The 16502-nt window shown below is 54.5% G+C and overlaps 2 protein-coding genes and 1 long non-coding RNA gene across 3 annotated transcripts; 2 read left to right on the top strand and 1 right to left on the bottom strand.

Annotated features, from left to right (window-relative positions):
• Nucleotides 1-13: 13 nt before the first annotated feature.
• Nucleotides 14-4782, top strand: FAM229A (family with sequence similarity 229 member A). The gene is made up of 3 exons (XM_044237689.1): nucleotides 14-4153; nucleotides 4235-4381; nucleotides 4595-4782. The coding sequence occupies exons 1-3, from the start codon at nucleotides 4017-4019 to the stop codon at nucleotides 4695-4697; spliced, it is 387 nt and encodes a 128-aa protein (XP_044093624.1). The 5' UTR covers nucleotides 14-4016; the 3' UTR covers nucleotides 4698-4782.
• On the bottom strand, nucleotides 1849-3381 carry TSSK3 (testis specific serine kinase 3). Its single transcript, XM_044237690.1, has 2 exons — nucleotides 3237-3381; nucleotides 1849-2510 (listed from the first exon to the last, which is right to left on the bottom strand). Exons 1-2 carry the CDS (start codon nucleotides 3379-3381, stop codon nucleotides 1849-1851), a joined length of 807 nt encoding a protein of 268 aa, XP_044093625.1.
• An 8833-nt stretch (nucleotides 4783-13615) lies between the features above and the next one.
• Nucleotides 13616-16054, top strand: LOC122898642. The gene is made up of 2 exons (XR_006383017.1): nucleotides 13616-13751; nucleotides 15848-16054. It is a non-coding gene; the product is annotated as an uncharacterized LOC122898642 (long non-coding RNA).
• The last annotated feature ends 448 nt before the right edge of the window (nucleotides 16055-16502 follow it).

The raw sequence follows: 16502 nt of genomic DNA, 5'->3' as shown, positions 1-16502 counted from the left end.
ACCCATTGTTCTTAGGGACTCTTGCTGGGAAGTCCCAAGAGATAATTTTAGCCCCTCTACCTGTGTAGACGGAAGCTAAGCACCAATCTCCTGGAGGAAGCGGAGACAACACTCTGTCCACCCATAAGCAGGCAAGGAAGGCCATCCCACCGTCCTTGGCTAGACCGGGATGGCAAGCACATTCTGGTTCCTAGCCCAGTGAGTAAGAGGCATTCCTCTCTGGGAAACTTGCCTCTCCTGGGGAATCTCCCCCCTCCCAGGCATTTTCCATTCCCAGAAAGGTTCCTTGTGGTTCCAAATCTAGAGACCAAACCCTGAGTTCCCACCTCTTTCCTCTTGTCTGGCCCAGGCTGGTATGTCCCCATGCCTCTCCCAGGGCTTCTTTGTGTCAGATGCACCCAAGTCCTTAGCCCAGCTGTGCCACCAGCAAGAGTCTGCTCTTGCATTTCTTCCCCTCCCCAAGAAGGGAGGGCATCACTTCAGGCCCTTCTGTGCATTGCCTGGCGGGATACCTTGTCCAACCAGCTACCCACCTCCACCCCCCTGTAGCTTAGGACACAAGCCAGCTACCAACAGTACAGAGCAGCGATCGAAGCTGAATACTTCCGACTCTGGTAAGCCCAGCTTCTCCCCCTCAGCCCTTCTGCTTCTTGAAGGGATATGCTGGGGGTGTACTTTTTGAGGCTCTCATCAGGCTTCTGCAAAAGCTCTTCTTCCTGAAGACTGACCCAGTCTTTGTGGCTCTAACCCTCCACTCTGGTAAAGCTGTTCCTCTCTTGGGGGAATGAGGGGCTGCAGGAATTCCTGGAGACCCTGGTGCTTCATGATGCTGCTCGGTGATTTCTGGTACTGAGTCTGGTGTATTCACCAGTGATCTAAAGGGAGTGTGGTCAGGTGTGCTAAGAGAGTGGCAATCACTTCCACTCCAGACCTTCAGTGAGGGGGTGGGATGGAAAGAATGTTGAATCTTTTTTTTTTTGACGGGATGGGGTTTTTCTCTTTGTAATTATTTCTTTAGTTTAATTAACCTTTTGGTTGTTTGTGCAATATTATATATTTTAAATTATAATGCATCTCCCCAGAGTATTTTGTAGCCAGGAAAAGAAAAAAGGAAAAAAAAAAAAGATTCTAACAGCTGTTAGTTTTGTAATTAAAAAAGAAAGAAAAAAGAACTTTGTCCTGAACCTTTTCCAGACTTGCCGTTAACAGCATTAAAGAGATTCAACAGAAGCTGGAAGGTGTCTGGGGGTCTATTCTTGTCCCCAACAGTGGCTGCCCCAGAGGCAGGGCAGGACAAATACAGTGTGCAGGCTGGCTTCTGGCGTAGAGCCTGGGGAAGGGGCAGGGATGGCAGCAGGGGTGGTCTGGGTCCCTAGGAGGTCCCCTGTCCTCACCTCAGACTCAGCTTAGACTCTGGGGTGAGGCAGAGACTGGGCCCCCAGCAGGCCTCTCACTGAGGCAAGGAGTCGAGAGGCTGTCTCTGCATTCCCAGCTCTTCTGCTTTTATTTGGAAAGGAAGTTGCAACAGCGATGGTTCCAGTTGCTCTTGGTCACTTTTCCCCTCTCCTCCCCCGGTGTGTGTGTGTATGATTCTGGGGTCTATTTTTCATTAACTTGAGTTAAACACCTGTGTGAAAATCACTTGTTAGCTGTAATAAAAGGGAAGTCTGAATGAGGCCCTCTGTTTGCATGAAGATCTTTTAAGGGGAAGAGAAGTAAAGCTGGGGAGGGTGTAGGTAAGTTTCAGGAGAGAAGTAAAGTGTAAAATACATATCAGCATCTTAGAAGCGGGTTTTTGGGTTTGCTTTCTCCCCCTGCTTTATTGGGGAGGACTTGCCATTGCTTTTATCAAGTGCTTGCTAGCCACGGATGCCAACTAACTTCTTCAATTGAGGGCCGGAGGATCATATCTGGTTCCAGGAGCCGCTTGAGCAGGTCCTGGCATTCGGCCGAGATGCCCAGATGAGTGGGGAAGGACACCCCCTTCTGCTGCTGCCACAGCATCTTGGGGATGTCTGTGTCGTCAAAAGGTAGGCTGGCACAGAGCATGACGTACAGGACCACACCCATGCTCCAGATGTCCCCCTTCTTGCTGTCATGGGGGATTCCCTGCAGCACTTCGGGGGCGGCGTAGGCTGTGCTGCCGCAGAAGGTCTGGCTCAGCTCTCGGCGTGACTTGGGCAACACCTTTGCGAAGCCAAAGTCAGTCAGCTTCAGGTTGAAGCCCTGCAACAAGGCGTTCTCACATTTGAGGTCCCGGTGGGCCACACCACAGCCATGGCAGTAGCGAATGGCCTCGACCATCTGACGGAAGAGGGCCTTGGCCCGGCTCTCGGGCAGTGGCCCCCCATTCAGCACACAGTCAAAGACATCCCCTCCTTCAGCCAGTTCCATCACCAGGTAGATTTTCCCGTCGGCAGACTCCAGCATCTCATACACCTGGATGATGTTCTTGTGGTCCAGGGTGCGAACAATCTGGAGCTCCCGAGGCAGGAATCTCTGGATAAATTCTGAGGAAATGGGAAAAGATGTGGGGTATCAAGTCCGGAAGGGCATAACTCTCCACTCCTGCTTCCTGCCTCCCAGCTTCTGTCTGCCCACCGTGTCTGGTTCTGGTGCCTGGGTTCCCATTCAGTTGTAAAGGTCTAGCTGCTTGGACATTGCAAAAAATGCTCACACTTATTTTTGTAGTTAATATATTATTCAAAGGAACTCCCTGTACCCTCAGGGACTATTGTGAGCAACCTGTGAGACCACAGATACCAAAGTGCTTTGAGGGATTTTAGACAAAACCACTGAATCTCAGGTATGAGGCCTGATTTGCCCACAGCGTGGTGGGCCAGCTCCTCACACGCCTGCCTCCTGACCCATGGTTCCCAAGCCCTGTCTTCCTTTTTCTCACTTCCGCCTGCCTTGGCAGCAGCTCCTACCCTCTGCCAGCCTAGGCCAGGGCCTCTCTGCCCATCTCTGTGGGGGACAGAGGGAACAGGGAAGGCCCAGCAAGTTGGGGTTGTGCCTCCGAGGACCCTTTACCTCCCGCCACTTTAATCTTGGGTTTTAGAGGTACACCGTTCCTGGACTGCCAGCATCCTCCTCTTCCCCACTCATCTTCCTGGGAGCCACAAACTCCCCTACACTCCTTGGTTCCAGACCAAACGGGACGATCCTTCCCAACTGGAGGAAGTGCCCACCCACCTCAACCAGCCCTCCCTTCCTCCAAAGGGGCCCCAGCTCACCTTCTGGCCCTCCCATCTTGTCTATAATTTTAATTGCCACTTTTCTTTGGTGTTTTTTGGAAAATGCTTCTTTGACTTTTGAGTAGGTCCCTTCCCCAATGGTCTTGCCCAGCTGGTACCCACTGGAGAGCAGAAAGTCCTCCATGCTGTCTAGCGCCTCCTTCCTTCCTATCACCCTCTCAGCTCATGCTGCCTCGGTGAGGCAGCTCTACTCCACCATCGCCCTTGGCCTGCTCCTTTTCCCCCCAAGGACTTCATGCGCAGCCGCCCCCAGCGCTAGAACATTCTCCGTCTGAACACAGCAGCCACGGGTGGTGGGGAGGGAGAGGGCCAGACATTTTAAAACTCCGGCCCAATTGTGATGTAAATGCTGTGTGACCCTTGGCCAAAATTGTCAGTGCCCTTACCTGCCCTCACCATCACCACCACCAAACCCACCACGGGTTAAGTCCTCGCCGCGCCTGTGCCCCCGTTCCCCAGGCGGGCAGGGAGTCGCAGCCCGCCCCGGGGCGCTCGGGGGCGTCTGCGCGCTGCCCGAGATGAGCTGCTCCTTTTCGTGGACGCCACCTCGCGGCTGCTTGCAGCCGCCTCCTGCGCCCCCATCGGGTTGCAGGGGGTCGGCCCGACCCAGTGCCCAGGCGCCATGGCCGGAGCCCTCCAGCCCCGGCTCGCGGCCGCACTGAGTGCCGGGCCTCCCGAGTCGATGGGAGTGGGAGGGAGGGTGGTTCCCCGCGAGAGGAACGGGCTCTGTGAGGTCAGCGCGCCGCGGCCCGGGTCACAATGCAGCCCGCCCCCTCGACGCCCGGGGCGCGGCGCGCCGCAGACACCTGCCGGGCTCCGCCTGGACCGGAGCGTCCTCCCGCGGCCAGGGGTCCGGCAGCTGCTTCCAGCCTGGGACCGGCCTCGGCCTCCGGCAGGTGAGCAACGACCCAGGGGGCGGGCGCGGGCAGGGGGCGCCCGGCGGCCCAGGAGCGGCCTGACCACCACTCCCCTCGCAGAGCGCCCCGGGGCCTGGACATGAGTGCCCAGGAGCCCCCGCAGGGTCGAAGATTCCCCATTGAGGCCGGAGACTCCCCTGGCCTTGCCGCCGCCCCCGAGTCCCAGGACAGCCCGGAGCCGGTGGCCACGGAGCACAACCCGGTCAGGTGAGGCCGGCGCCCTCCCCGCCGCCCCGACCGTCCCCGCTGTGCGGGGGCTCCGGACCGCCTGCGTCCAGGCTTTCCCTGCCCATAACCCCGTCCCAGCGTCAGGGCCTCCCCCACCCTCCGCCACCGCGGAACCCCCGTGGGGGCGGGTTGGCCCGGGTGCAGTCCCCAGGCGCGTTCCCAACAGCAGAGGCGGGGCCCCGCTTTCCTCAGGCCGCTTCGACGCTGCCCGGGCTGCCACTGCCTGACGCTGCTGCACGTGCCCATCGACGTCTACCTGGCCATGGGCGGGAGCCCCCGGGCCCGCGCCACCTGAGTGCGCCTGCGCACGGCGGCTCCGCGGGAGCCGGGCGGGGACGAGGCCCGCAGCGGGCCACCACGCTGAGGTCGCGCGCGCCGAGCACGAGACAATGATGCACATTTTAAAATAAAAGAATGATGCACATTTTAATAAAGCACAGCATAAACTGTTCTTTCCACTCCGGGCTGGCCGTGTATGTCTGTCCCGTCCATCCGTCCGCAAACTGCTCCGCCCCATCCAACAGCTCCTTCCTCTTGGCGGTCTCCTCCCTCGGACCTAGCCCTAGAGGCCGGCCCTCCCCGTCGGCCCAAACGCCCTCCACCCAACTTCTTACTGATCCTGACCCCTTCCAGGATTATCTTTCCCCTCGGCCCCTGGCCTCATCCTTCTCCTCATCCCTCTCCTGGGTTTTCCAATGCAATTCGCATAGCTGTGCTGGATTCCGGGGGTCCAGAGAAGCTCTCCACTGGAGGGGCTGGACAGACAACTCAGAATAAAGAGAATGGCCAACCACACCCACCCGCCCATTTAACGCTCCCGAGTTGGAATTAGAGTTTGCTACCTGCTGTTCTGTGACCCTGGGCAGCTCAGGTTAGGGGCCATCCTGAGCCTAGATGTAGGAGTAGTGGGACCAGAAAAAGATTGGGAGAGAAGTCGTTTGAAACACCTTGATTTCTCATTCCCCTTATATAGGCGAGGGAACAGAGCCTTGAGACACTTGCCCAGGTTCCCGCAGATGATGGTTGATAGGCTAACACACTTCTCAGTGTCCTCAGACTTAATACTCTAAAATCCATCCATGACCCAAGGATGCCTGGAAGTATAGCATTTAGCTGAACAAGAATTTTCCACTTTCCAGTTTTGTTTTAATGAGTCTGTATTATTTTAATATTGGGGGAAAAATACACATAACCCAGAGTTCAGGTTCACTCTCTCCTGTCCCCTGAAATCTAAAAGCAAAGGACCTAACACCCCTAATCCACATGGGGTAGAATTCCCAGCCCTCCCTAGAGTACTTCAAAATCCCACACTCACCCAAAAGGACCACCATTCTCAGTTTCCACATTAATTCTCTCCCAGGCAGTCCCAAACTTAGGAGACTCATTAAAAGAGGAGAAGAGGTCACTATAATGTACACCTGAAACTGATATTACACTATGTTAACTAACTGGAATTTAAAACTTTAAAAAAGTAAAATAAAAAAATATATTAAAAAGAAAAAAAAAAAAAGAGGAAAGGATGTTTGCCAATAAAGGGTCTACTTCAAAGTGAGGATTTTAGACTTGACCACTCGGTGCCTGGTCCTTCAAACACCCTGGTGTTGGAAAGTCTTCCCATTCTTCTCTTTCCCTTTCACCCTCCAGAAGAATCCGTGGCTTCAGGCCACAGTGCTGACTTCTCTCTCCTCCTTATTCCCCACCTCCTCCATTCTTAGAGAGCCCCTGGGGCTCTCAGTTCACTCTATTAAGTGGAGTAATCTAGCTGTTTCCATCCCCATCAAACTCCAGCCAGGCAGGCCCTATTGAGCCCGTGCTGAGCTGTGCTAGAAGGGGGCCTTCCTGTAAACAGTCACCCCCCTCCTTAGAAGACCACTGTAAGTTTAAAAAGAAAAAATTATTGGCCTCTGTATTGGTAAGGTCTCTCCTTTACAAACAAATGAAGTTAACTTATGCCAAAAAAGAATTGGTGGTTTCCAGTGACTGGGAAGAATAAAAGCTTTCCAGATACCTAAGCTCAAAGGAAGAACTGTAGAAACTAAAGTGTCTGCTGGGCCCACCAGGACTGCTCCTTTGTTCATCTCTTATCCCTGATTATCTCCTCTGGGCAGGGAACATGGCTGTGGCGGTTTGGAAATCTGCAGTGGAAGGGAGACGTGCTTTCTCCCAGCCTCAGTTTATCTGACCTTGGGAAGGGCAGTGATTGGCCCTTCTTTTAAGTCGCATGCACACTGTTTTGGCCAATTACCATATTCAGGGAAATGCGAGACTGTAACTGATCCAGCTGGGCCAGCAGAACCTGCCCTTGAGGTGGAAGCATGGCCAGGTGATGGACAGCATCTCCAGAAAACAATGGAAAGAAATGCAAAACAAAACAAAACACACATTCTAGGAGAAGAGAGAGCTTATGTAAATATTCGGTATCCCTGAGAGGAAAAGAAGCCCAGAGAGAGAGACAGTGGCAGGGGCCAGGGTGGCTATTCTGTTCCATGGCAATGAGAGGCCTTGGACAGTGTGAAAGGAGTCAGGCCACTGGGTTCTCATTTGGGCTCTCCCTACCTTAGTCAGTACAAGTCCATCCACCAGGCCCATGCAGGGCACTGGGGGTTCAGCAGTGAACTTGAAGGACACGGGCACTGGCCCTCACGGACTCATACAGCCTAGCGGGTAGAAGACCTCACTTCAGCAAGTTCCTTCCTTACTAGTTTAAAAAAACTGGGGGGCTGCCTGGCTGACTCAGTTGGAAAAGCATGCGACTTGATGTCAGGGTGGTAAATTCGAGCCCCACGTTGGGTGTAGAGCTTACTTAAACACATACACTAAAAAAAAAAAAAGGCGGGGGGAGGGGGTGTCTGCATGACTTGGTTGAGCTGAGTGTCTGACTCTTGGTTTATGCTCAGATCATGATCTCAGGTCATTGGATCAAGCCCCACATTGGGCTCCACGCTTCCCCCACCTCCACTCCCCGCCAGCTCTCTCATTCTCCCTAAAATAAATAAAACCTTTTAAAAAAAGAAAAAAAAAAAAAAGACTGACTGCCAGCCATCCCCCATATGCTTGGATAGTGAGTGAGGCGAACATTACAGACACCTTGCCTGGAGGGGTCAGACCCTGGGGCCAGTTAGTTCCACTAAGTGGAGGGAATATTGTGCGCAAAGGCCTGAAGGCTGGAAAGTGCAGGGGCGTTCCAAGAAATCAGTTCAATCACCTTTTTCCAACACCTACCCATATGGGCTACACCAGGTGCTGGGAACCTAGACTTGAATCTGACAGATCCCTGGCCCTGGCAGAGCTCAGAATTCAGGGGATCTGACGAAGAACCTAACCGAAGAGAAGCTGGATCAAGGAGGCCTTGGATTTGAGCTTCGCTCTACAGGTGACAGCATGACACGCTCCAACCTGACGCGCTCGCTCACCGATTTCTTTTCCCCTCGTCCATGCTGTTATCATTTCTTCCTCTGTCCCCCCGAAAAGTCACTGGCCTGAATTTTTAGATTTGAGTCCCGACTCTGCAATTTTCTAACTGTGCAAACTTGGTCTCGTTACTTAGCCTCTCTGAGTCTCCATTTCCAAATCTGTAAAATGGGGCTAATGACACCTGCTGGAAGTCTGCGTGCATCTCCCGCACCAGGCAGGAGTCTCGGGCACAGACAACGCTGGAGCAAGAAAGGCTGCTGCTCCTTCCTCTGGCTTTGAGGGGCAGCAGAGAGCCAGCCAGTCATGTCCCCTGGGCCTGGGTGAGGTCCAGCCTTGGAGAGGGCTGGGGAATCCCTCTTGCCTCTCTCTGCCAGTTCCCAGCTTTTCCATTTGTGAGCCTAGGACCTTGGCTGGGGGGCATTTTCCAGGGGAATCGCCAAGTGGGAAAGAGAGAGCTTCCTCCCTCACCCTTAAGGGTAAAGCTGCCCCCAGACCCTAAGGCAGGACTCCCTGAGCCCAACCTTATTCTCTGGGCCCAAAGAATAGGGAGGGACCTGGGAAAAGGGGCATACTCCAATTACAGCTTCCCCTAACTTGCCTCTCAGATACCTTATTAGCTAGCCCCTCCCTAAAGGACCCCCTTTTAGAAGGAGGGGGCGAAGTACAGATGGACCCCCAGGTTACCATGGAGATGGCAGGGAAAAGGTTGCTGTATCGTCATGGCAACAATTGACGTCAGTACTACCCTTTCCCGTTGCTTGATGGGGGTGGGGGGGGACAGCCACCCCAACCATAAGCAAATACCCCACAAAGCCTCCTTCCCTTACTGAGCCAATCAACCAGGGGGTCGACAGGCTTAATATAGCACAGAGTTAAAAGCAGCCTCTGATGTCAGTCAAATCTTCATTCAAATTTAAGCTGTGGGAATTTTAGCAAGTTCCTTAAGCCCTGGAAGTCTCATTGTACGATGGGGATAAGTAAGCTACATGCCTCCGAGGACTCGTGTGAGGACTACAAGGGGTCATGGGTCATGGGCACTGGGCCAGCTCATGGGAAATGGGTGCTGACATTAGGGACTGTTGAGTCCTGGGATCCATCACAGATGCGACCCTTCAGACAGAGACTCACAGCCCCTAGAAAGCCTAGAGAGGTCTTCCAGGGACTGGACTCCTGAGTTGGAGCACCACAGAATAGGGGGCGGAGTGGGGGGTGGTCCTCAAGGGGAACCAGAAAGAGTGGAATTTCCAGACTCTGAGGAAACCCCAGATGCCCCAGATGCCCTGAAAACCCGTCATATCCGGACTCTGACCCAACTTCCCCTTCTCCTCCCCTCTGCCTCCTCCAAGGCCCTCACAGCAGCCTGCTGCCTCTCGGGCCTCCACCTGCTCTTCCAGGGAAAAGGCTGGATGAGGGCCCAAGGGAAGACATCAGGCAACCAGACACCAGCTAGGTCAGTGGGTTGGACACCACAGGGATACCGGTGTCCCAGCCCCTGCGGGCCTCTCCCCACCCACTCTCCAGGGTGAAGCCAACACAAATATTCTCATTCCCTGTCTCTGCCCTCACCTTCTTTCCAGGCAACCAGAGTCCGTTTGCCCCACAGGGACCCGTCATTGCCCAAGTCCAGAGTTATTGATGAAGACCACAAACCCAGCCATACCATTATCCTATTTAAGACTCATCAATGGCTTCTTTCCAACACTTATCCAGCCACACCAGACATCCCCCAGCAATGCACGTGACATTCTTCCACTTTCAGCATGTCGCTCCTTCTGCCTGGAGCAGCCTCTCTCCCAACCCCACTTACCCTTCCGACCTCCCCCAGTTGTCCCTTCTCGCAGAAGGCTCCTCAGACCACCTGACCTTCCCCTCTCATAGCACCTGCTTGTCCCACCATGTACTCAGACATACCTTGCTCCCCAGTGAATGTCTACCTTCCCCACCACACTGGGGACTCACTGAGGGCAGGGCCTCTGTCAGGCTCTTCCTGACACCCCAGAGGCCTCGAGTGGCAGGGCTCAGGAGTTGGGAGAAGGTCTACAGATTAGACTAGCTAGACAACGCTGAGAAGGCCGCAGAGGAGAGGCCCCAGTGCTGGGAAGAGAAGGAACAGCAGAGCTAGCTAGGAGGCCTGGAATGGTTCCCCGAAGGACCAACAGAGACAAGCTGGAGCGACAAGCAGCAGTGACCCAGGCAAGGACATGAGGGGAATATCCCTGGCACCGGTACTGGTAGATGCCAAGGGTAAACTTGGTGCTGAAGACAGTGTGCAGAGGAACAAACTTTCCAAAATTTTGGAAAGACAATCCTGGCTGCTTTGTGGGAACAGACCACGTTAGGGATAGAGAGTGGCTACAGATTCAAGTCAGGCAGTGGCTGCAGGGGCCCAGGTGAAAGGCGAGGGGGCTTTGGACCAGGCACTCACTGGCTGTGGAAACGGAAAGAAGCAATGGGATTTTTAAAATGTCCAGGGCAGGGCGCCTGGGTGGCTCAGTGGGTTAAGCCTCTGCCTTCGGCTCAGGTCATGATCTCAGGGTCCTGGGATCGAGGCCCACATGGGCTCTCTGCTCAGTGGGGAGCCTGCTTCTGCCTCTCTCCTACTTGTGACCTCTCTCTCTCTCTCAAATAAATAAATAAAATCTTAAAAAAAAATAAATAGGGTGCCTGGGTGGCTCAGTGGGTTAAGCCGCTGCCTTCGGCTCAGGTCATGATCTCAGGGTCCTGGGATCGAGGCCCGCATCGGGCTCTCTGCTCAGCAGGGAGCCTGCTTCCCTCTCTCTCTGCCTGCCTCTCTGCCTGCTTGTGATCTCTCTCTGTCAAATAAATAAATAAAATCTTAAAAAAAAATAATAATAAATAATAAATAAATAAATAAAATAAAATGTCCAGGGCGGACGCCTGCGTGGCTCAGTTGATAAAGCGTCAGACTCTTGATTTCAGCTCAGGTTGTGATCTCAGGGTGGTGGGACTGAGCCCCGAGTCAGTCTGGCTCCATGTCCCGGGGGGGGGTGGTGGATGGAAGGAGACTGCTTGAGATTCTCTCTTTCTCTCTCTCTCTCTCTCTCTCTCTCTCTCTCTCTCTCTCGCCCTCCGCCACTCCTCCCATTGTGCGAGCTCTCTCTCTCTCTCAAATAAATAAATATAATCTTTGAAAAAAAAACTAAATGTTCTGGAGAGGATAGGATTTCATAGCTGCTTCAATATGAAAAGAGAGAGAAGCTCCTACAACAAATCCCAGATTTTTGGTTCTGGTAACTGAGGAAACGGCCAAGCTAGGGAACCTGGATGGGAGGAAGGGTAGGTGTGGGGCATATTTCCTGGGAGGTGGGACATCTGGAGGAGGGAGGGAGGAGGGGTGCCAGGAGACTGGTGTGGGGCCGAGAAGACAGATGAAGGCTGAAAGTGAGAAGTGAGCCTCTAACAAAGGCAGATCCCCAAGGCCTGGGAACCAACGAGATTTCCTTGGGCCATGATTAGGCAGTGAGCAAAGGATGAGAAATTTGCCATGTGGCGGCAGCCAGTACGATCGCAGGAACATCAAGAGTGCACAATGTCCAGAAAAAAAAAGGACACAAAAGTATTTCAAGCAGGAAGAATTTGTATAGAAGTGAGCCACTGCTAAGGGGTCAAGTTAGATAAAGACTCAGGACCATCCCTTGGCTTTAGCAACAAGGAGGTCAGTGATGACCTTGAGGAGCAGAGCGGTTACTGTGGAATGGTGGGGGAGGAAGCCAGATTGCTGGGGCTGAGTGAGGAAGTGGAAACAGCATGTGTACACAACTCTTTCAAGAATGTTGGCTGTGAAGGGGAGCTGGAGAAGGACATAGGGTTGAGGGAGGGCTTTCTTCTTTTTCAAAGATAGGGAAGACTAGAGCTTGTTTGTTTGCTGCTGGGAAGGAGCCATCAGGGAGGGAGAGGTTGGAGATAGGAAAAAGAGGAAGGGATGAGGGGAGGGAGATTCCCTAAGGAGGGGAAATAAGAGATTAAATCCCCAAATATGGCCACACAATTGGGGGGCAAGTCAGGGCCTGTATTGGGCCCTGGGGGCACGGAACAGCTGCCCACTCTCCCCAGCAGCCAGTGTGAGTCACTGGGGGGGAAATAGCCCAAACTGGCAGTGTGGGAAAGGGAGCTGGGCCAGCGAGTTCCTCTAGATCCCAGGGGGTCGGGGAGCAGGGCCCAGCCTGGGCTCTAAGCCCTGAGCTGAGCCCTGAACCCCATGCTCCACTCAGGAGAGCACAGGGGGTTGTCTCACCTTCTGGAGGGGTGGGCAGAGTTGTATGAAAGCTGGGTTTTACTTTTGGCTTTTCTCAACCACTCTCTAAACCTCAATTTCCCCTTCTCCCAAGCAAATGTGTTAGACCAGATCAAGAGCTTCTAACTTTTTCTTGGACCGGCAGTGTGATCCTGTCAGAGATCCTTTCCAGATTCTTTCCAGAAATATATGTGTATTTGGAACTTTGAGACAGTTTAGGGGGTCCTGGATTCCCCAGAAGTTCATTCATATTTTGTCTCTATATAAGAACTCCTAAATTAGAGGTGGCCGCCTCTCACATTTAAAAGTGCCCTGAGGTTAAGGAAAAAAGCTCTTTTAAGAGAGCCTTGGGAGGCATAGGTGGGGGGGATCTTTTGCCTGGGGAGGCGGGCCAGGTGTGGGTTTAAGGTGTGGGTTCTGCCTGAGCACCGCCATGGGTAAGGTTTATCTAACCTGCAGCTGACCTTACTGCCCTTGGCCCCCTCTTGCTGCTGCCTTTACCATCCTTGGTCCTGGGGACTGGGGTGGGGAGGGTGGGGAGGATGGGGAGTGGTAGTGTCTCAGGAGATCTCAAAATCTGGTGCCTGGCCCCCTCCCACCAAAACGGCTGATGAGGTCAGACCACGGACTAGACCCCACATGCCAAAGGGCCTAGTACTACCCCCACCCCGTTCTGCCCACTGATGCCTCCTGCTAAAAACGGCTGGCTGTCCCGGGGGGACTATGGGTTTTCAGGCCTCCCCGCCCCCACACACACCCCGGCAGGTATTTAAGAGGTCGAAGTCGGGCCGGGCCGGCTGGACGCCATGCTGTTCACCGAGACTGCCCACTTCGTGGTGAATTTTCTTCTGTCCCGGTGAGGGGGGCCCCGGGGAGGGTGCCGGCGGCATAAAGGGGCCTGGTCCAGCAGCTGGGGGAGGTGGCGTCCGGGCGGAGGACCCCGATGAGGCCCTCCAGTGCCCTTCCCTGTCCTCCTAAAGAATCCCTCCACCAAGAGTGACTCCGACGCAGGCCTCGCCGCGTCGGATCCGAGGCGGCCCCCTTCTCCCCGCCCGCAGTGCTCCGAGGTGACCGCTGCCCTGTCTCCCCGGCAGGCGGCCCCGGGCCACGCCCCCGCACCGCCTGGACCAGGAGTTGTGTTTCTGGGGCTGCCGGGGCCCGGCCTTGCCGGCGCCCGCCTCCCGCCGCAGCCTGGGTGACTACTGGCTGAGCCCGCAGCGCCGCCGCCCGCCGGGCGCCGCCTGGCGCTGGCCGACGCGCAACCTGCTGCTGCTGCCGGGGGCCACCGGCCTGGCCGACGTCCCCTCCGCGCGCTGGCCCAGCTGCTACGGCGCGCGTCCGCGCCTCATGTGAGCGCGCGGAGCGGGGCGGGGCCTGTGACGGAGGGGCGAATCCCCAGAGCCCAGGGCCGGTCAGGGATTGGATAGACTAGGCTTGACGGTGCCTGGGAGCAGGAGGAGGGGGCGAAATTGGGTGGGAGGGGCGGGGCCTGAGGCTGCAGAGAGTGGAGGAAGGGGCGGGGCTAGGCGAAATGGGCGTGGACGGGGGGCGGATCCTTGCCCCCATTCTGTCTCCCCAATTTTCCCTCCCTCTAGGTGGAAGCACCGATGGCAGAATATTAACTACCAATTCCTGGGCAAGAGGAAAAGACATCTAGTTCCCCTGCGCCCGTGAGATCTGGTGAGGGGCGGAGCCAAAAGAGGGCGCGGCCGATAGAGGAGGAGGAGGAAGCGGGGCTCCAGGGGCGGGGCCTAGCGGAGATGGTTGGGGGAAGGGCAAGGTACCGATGGGACCTCCGCAGCCCAGCTTTTCAGACTCCAGTACCTGGAGGGGCTGATCCGCAGTGGGGAGGGCCCCTCGGGCCAGCTGTGGGACTCAGTGGGTTATTCATCCCTTCCTTTCTTTGACCGCCAGGAAGAGTTTTTACAAGATTGACAGATTTGACTGTATTAAAATTTCTGTTCATCAGAAGGGACCTAAAAAGGTAAAATAATATAGGGGTGCCAGGCGGGCTCAACCGGTAGAGTATGCAGCTCTTGGTCTCAGAGTCCTGAATTTGAGTCCCACGTTGGCCACGGAGATTACTTTATAATAATAATACTACTAATAATAATAATAGGGACGCCTGGGTGGCTCAGTCAGCTAAGCGGCTGTCTTGGGCTCAGGTCATGATCCCAACATCCTGGGATCTAGCCTTACATCAGGCACCCTGCTCAGCAGGAAGCCTGCTTCTCCCTCTCACTTTGCCTGCTGCTCCCCCTGCTTGTGCACTCTCTCTCTGTCTGCGGCAAATGAATAAATAAAATCTTTTAAAAATAATCATAATCATAAGCATAAAGTAAAATAGAGTTCCAAACAAGGTTTCTACCTAGCAACCAAGCTGAATGGCCTGAGAAAGGAAGGCTTGGGTGGCCTTGAGGTTACAGTCGTGGCAGTCATCCTGTGTGTTTCTCTGAATGTCTGACTCTGCCTCTGAGCATGACTGTTTCTCTGGGTGTCCATCTGTCTCTAATCTCTATGTCCACTTCTTTACTCAACAGATACTTATCAAAGGCCTATTTTAGTTTGTGCCAGGTTTATACCCTGAGTCATCAGGTTCACATTGGTAAAACAAGCTATCCAAGTCCCTACCCTCATGGGGCTTACATTCTGGTTAGAGAAACAATAGAAAGAAGTCAGAGATAAACAGTGCACTGGGTTTGAGAAGAATAGGGTGGGCCACGTGCTACTTTATATGGAGTGGGCAGGGACTTTGTCTTGTCTACAACAGTGCCTGACTCATAATAGAGGTTCAGTAAATGTTGAGTGAATGCATGGGTTGGTCAAGTCCTGCCTGAGGAGGTAACAAGGCTCAAAGGATGAAGGGTCAGCCACTCTAGATTCTGGGAAGAGTGTTCTGAGTGGCGGGAACGTGGCCCCTCGCCTCTGGCCATCTGCCCTGGAGTAGCCCTGCTGCTGTGTCTCTGATTCTCTGTGATCTTGAGAATCGAAAGGCACGTTTAAACAGGGCCCCTCCGGGCTCTCTGGAAGTGAGGTCACTGCTGATCTGATTCACCCTCTGGGCTACTCTGGCCTCATTAGCCTAGCCTGGCCTGGCCATTCCCCTGGAGGCAGGCCCTCTCCCCAGCAGCCTCAGTCCCATGACCTCTGGCTCCTTTCCAGGGTTAGCATCCTGTAGCCCGGCAGGAAGTCCTTCATGCTATCTAACCACAGTCCTTCCTCTCATTCTGCTTGCGGGCAGAGGAGTCCTGCCTGGACAGAGCCCAGTAAAGACCTGACAGAGTGGGGGTGATCACCCCCGTGCAGCCCCAGGGAGGTGAACCTGAGAGGGGCAGGGTGATCACTCATCTTGGAAGCCTCTGCCACATCCATTTTCTCACTTAGTCCTTCAACATCCCATTTTACGGACAGAAACTCAGGCAGGCCCAGAGAGGGAAATGGGGCAGAACTGGGATCAGAACCCAGATGTCCTGACAAAACAGTAATCATCATAACAACTAATAGGTATTGCTCATTTACTCTCTGCCAGGTAGTGTGCTAAAACTTTGCGTGCCTTTTCTTTTTCGAGACTTAATCACAAACCTTCGGGGCGGGCACCGCTGTTATTTCCACTGTCCTCAGGAGAAGACTGAGGCTCCAAGCCGTTACATGACCTGCCCAAGGACACCCACTAGTTGGTGGCAGAGCTGTGTGTGATCCCAGGCAGTGTGGGGTGCCCAGCTACACACCCTCTGCCTAAAGGTTCCAGAGGAGACTCATGGATGTCTGTCTTCCAGGGATCCGGGGAGACAGGCTTCAGGTTCATCGCATCATGGTCCCAAGACTAACTGGAGCCAGGCCAGGATGAGCAGGGAGGTGTTCTCGGAGCACCACAAACTCCCGCATCTCTCTCTCTGGGGAAGATTCTCCGCCATTGGTCTCTCCCCTGGGATCTCCATATTTCCGCCCTTCACTGCCCAAATAAAGCCGTTTTCGCCTCTCTCTTCTTTGGGGTGGTCATTTTGATTCTCCCCATTCACCCACACGCTGAGTTAGACTGAACCCTCAGGGCTGGGAGAGCTGTCACTCCTGACCTTTCCACTGCCCCCCCCCCCCCGTCTCTGCCCCTCCCCCACCCTGAGGCCCCCTCAACGGGGAAGAATGGAGGAACCGGACCGGCTCCTGCTCTCCAGACTCTCACAGTAGCCATAGCCGGAGGAAAGCAGAGACATAGTCCAGCTCAGTGAAGTGCCACAGGAGGGTGCCGTTAGTTTGTTTGGGGGCACAGTGAGTCCTCTGGTAGGTCAGGAAAGACCTCAGGAGGGTTTCCTCGAAGGCAGGCACTGGGTAGGCACACATCGGGAATAGCCCTCCAGGCTGAATGGGCAGCATGGAGAAAGGCTGGGTCGTTTATAGGATGAAATGATCATCGCATTGAGGTAACTGTGAGAC

The sequence above is a fragment of the Neovison vison genome, chromosome 2 (assembly GCF_020171115.1).
Source record: "Neovison vison isolate M4711 chromosome 2, ASM_NN_V1, whole genome shotgun sequence".
Classification (NCBI taxonomy): domain Eukaryota; kingdom Metazoa; phylum Chordata; class Mammalia; order Carnivora; family Mustelidae; genus Neogale; species Neogale vison.
Note: the sequence above shows the minus strand (reverse complement) of the source record. Positions and strands in the feature narration are given on the sequence as shown.

Coding starts and splice junctions, on each gene's coding strand:
- TSSK3 (XM_044237690.1), bottom strand. CDS start 3,381: ATGGAGGACTTTCTGCTCTCCAGTGGGTACCAGCTGGGCAAGACCATT. Junction 2,511..3,236: donor CAAGATGGGAGGGCCAGAAG/GTGAGCTGGGGC, acceptor CCATTTCCTCAG/AATTTATCCAGAGATTCCTG.
- FAM229A (XM_044237689.1), top strand. CDS start 4,017: ATGCAGCCCGCCCCCTCGACGCCCGGGGCGCGGCGCGCCGCAGACACC. Junction 4,154..4,234: donor CCGGCCTCGGCCTCCGGCAG/GTGAGCAACGAC, acceptor CTCCCCTCGCAG/AGCGCCCCGGGGCCTGGACA. Junction 4,382..4,594: donor ACGGAGCACAACCCGGTCAG/GTGAGGCCGGCG, acceptor CGCTTTCCTCAG/GCCGCTTCGACGCTGCCCGG.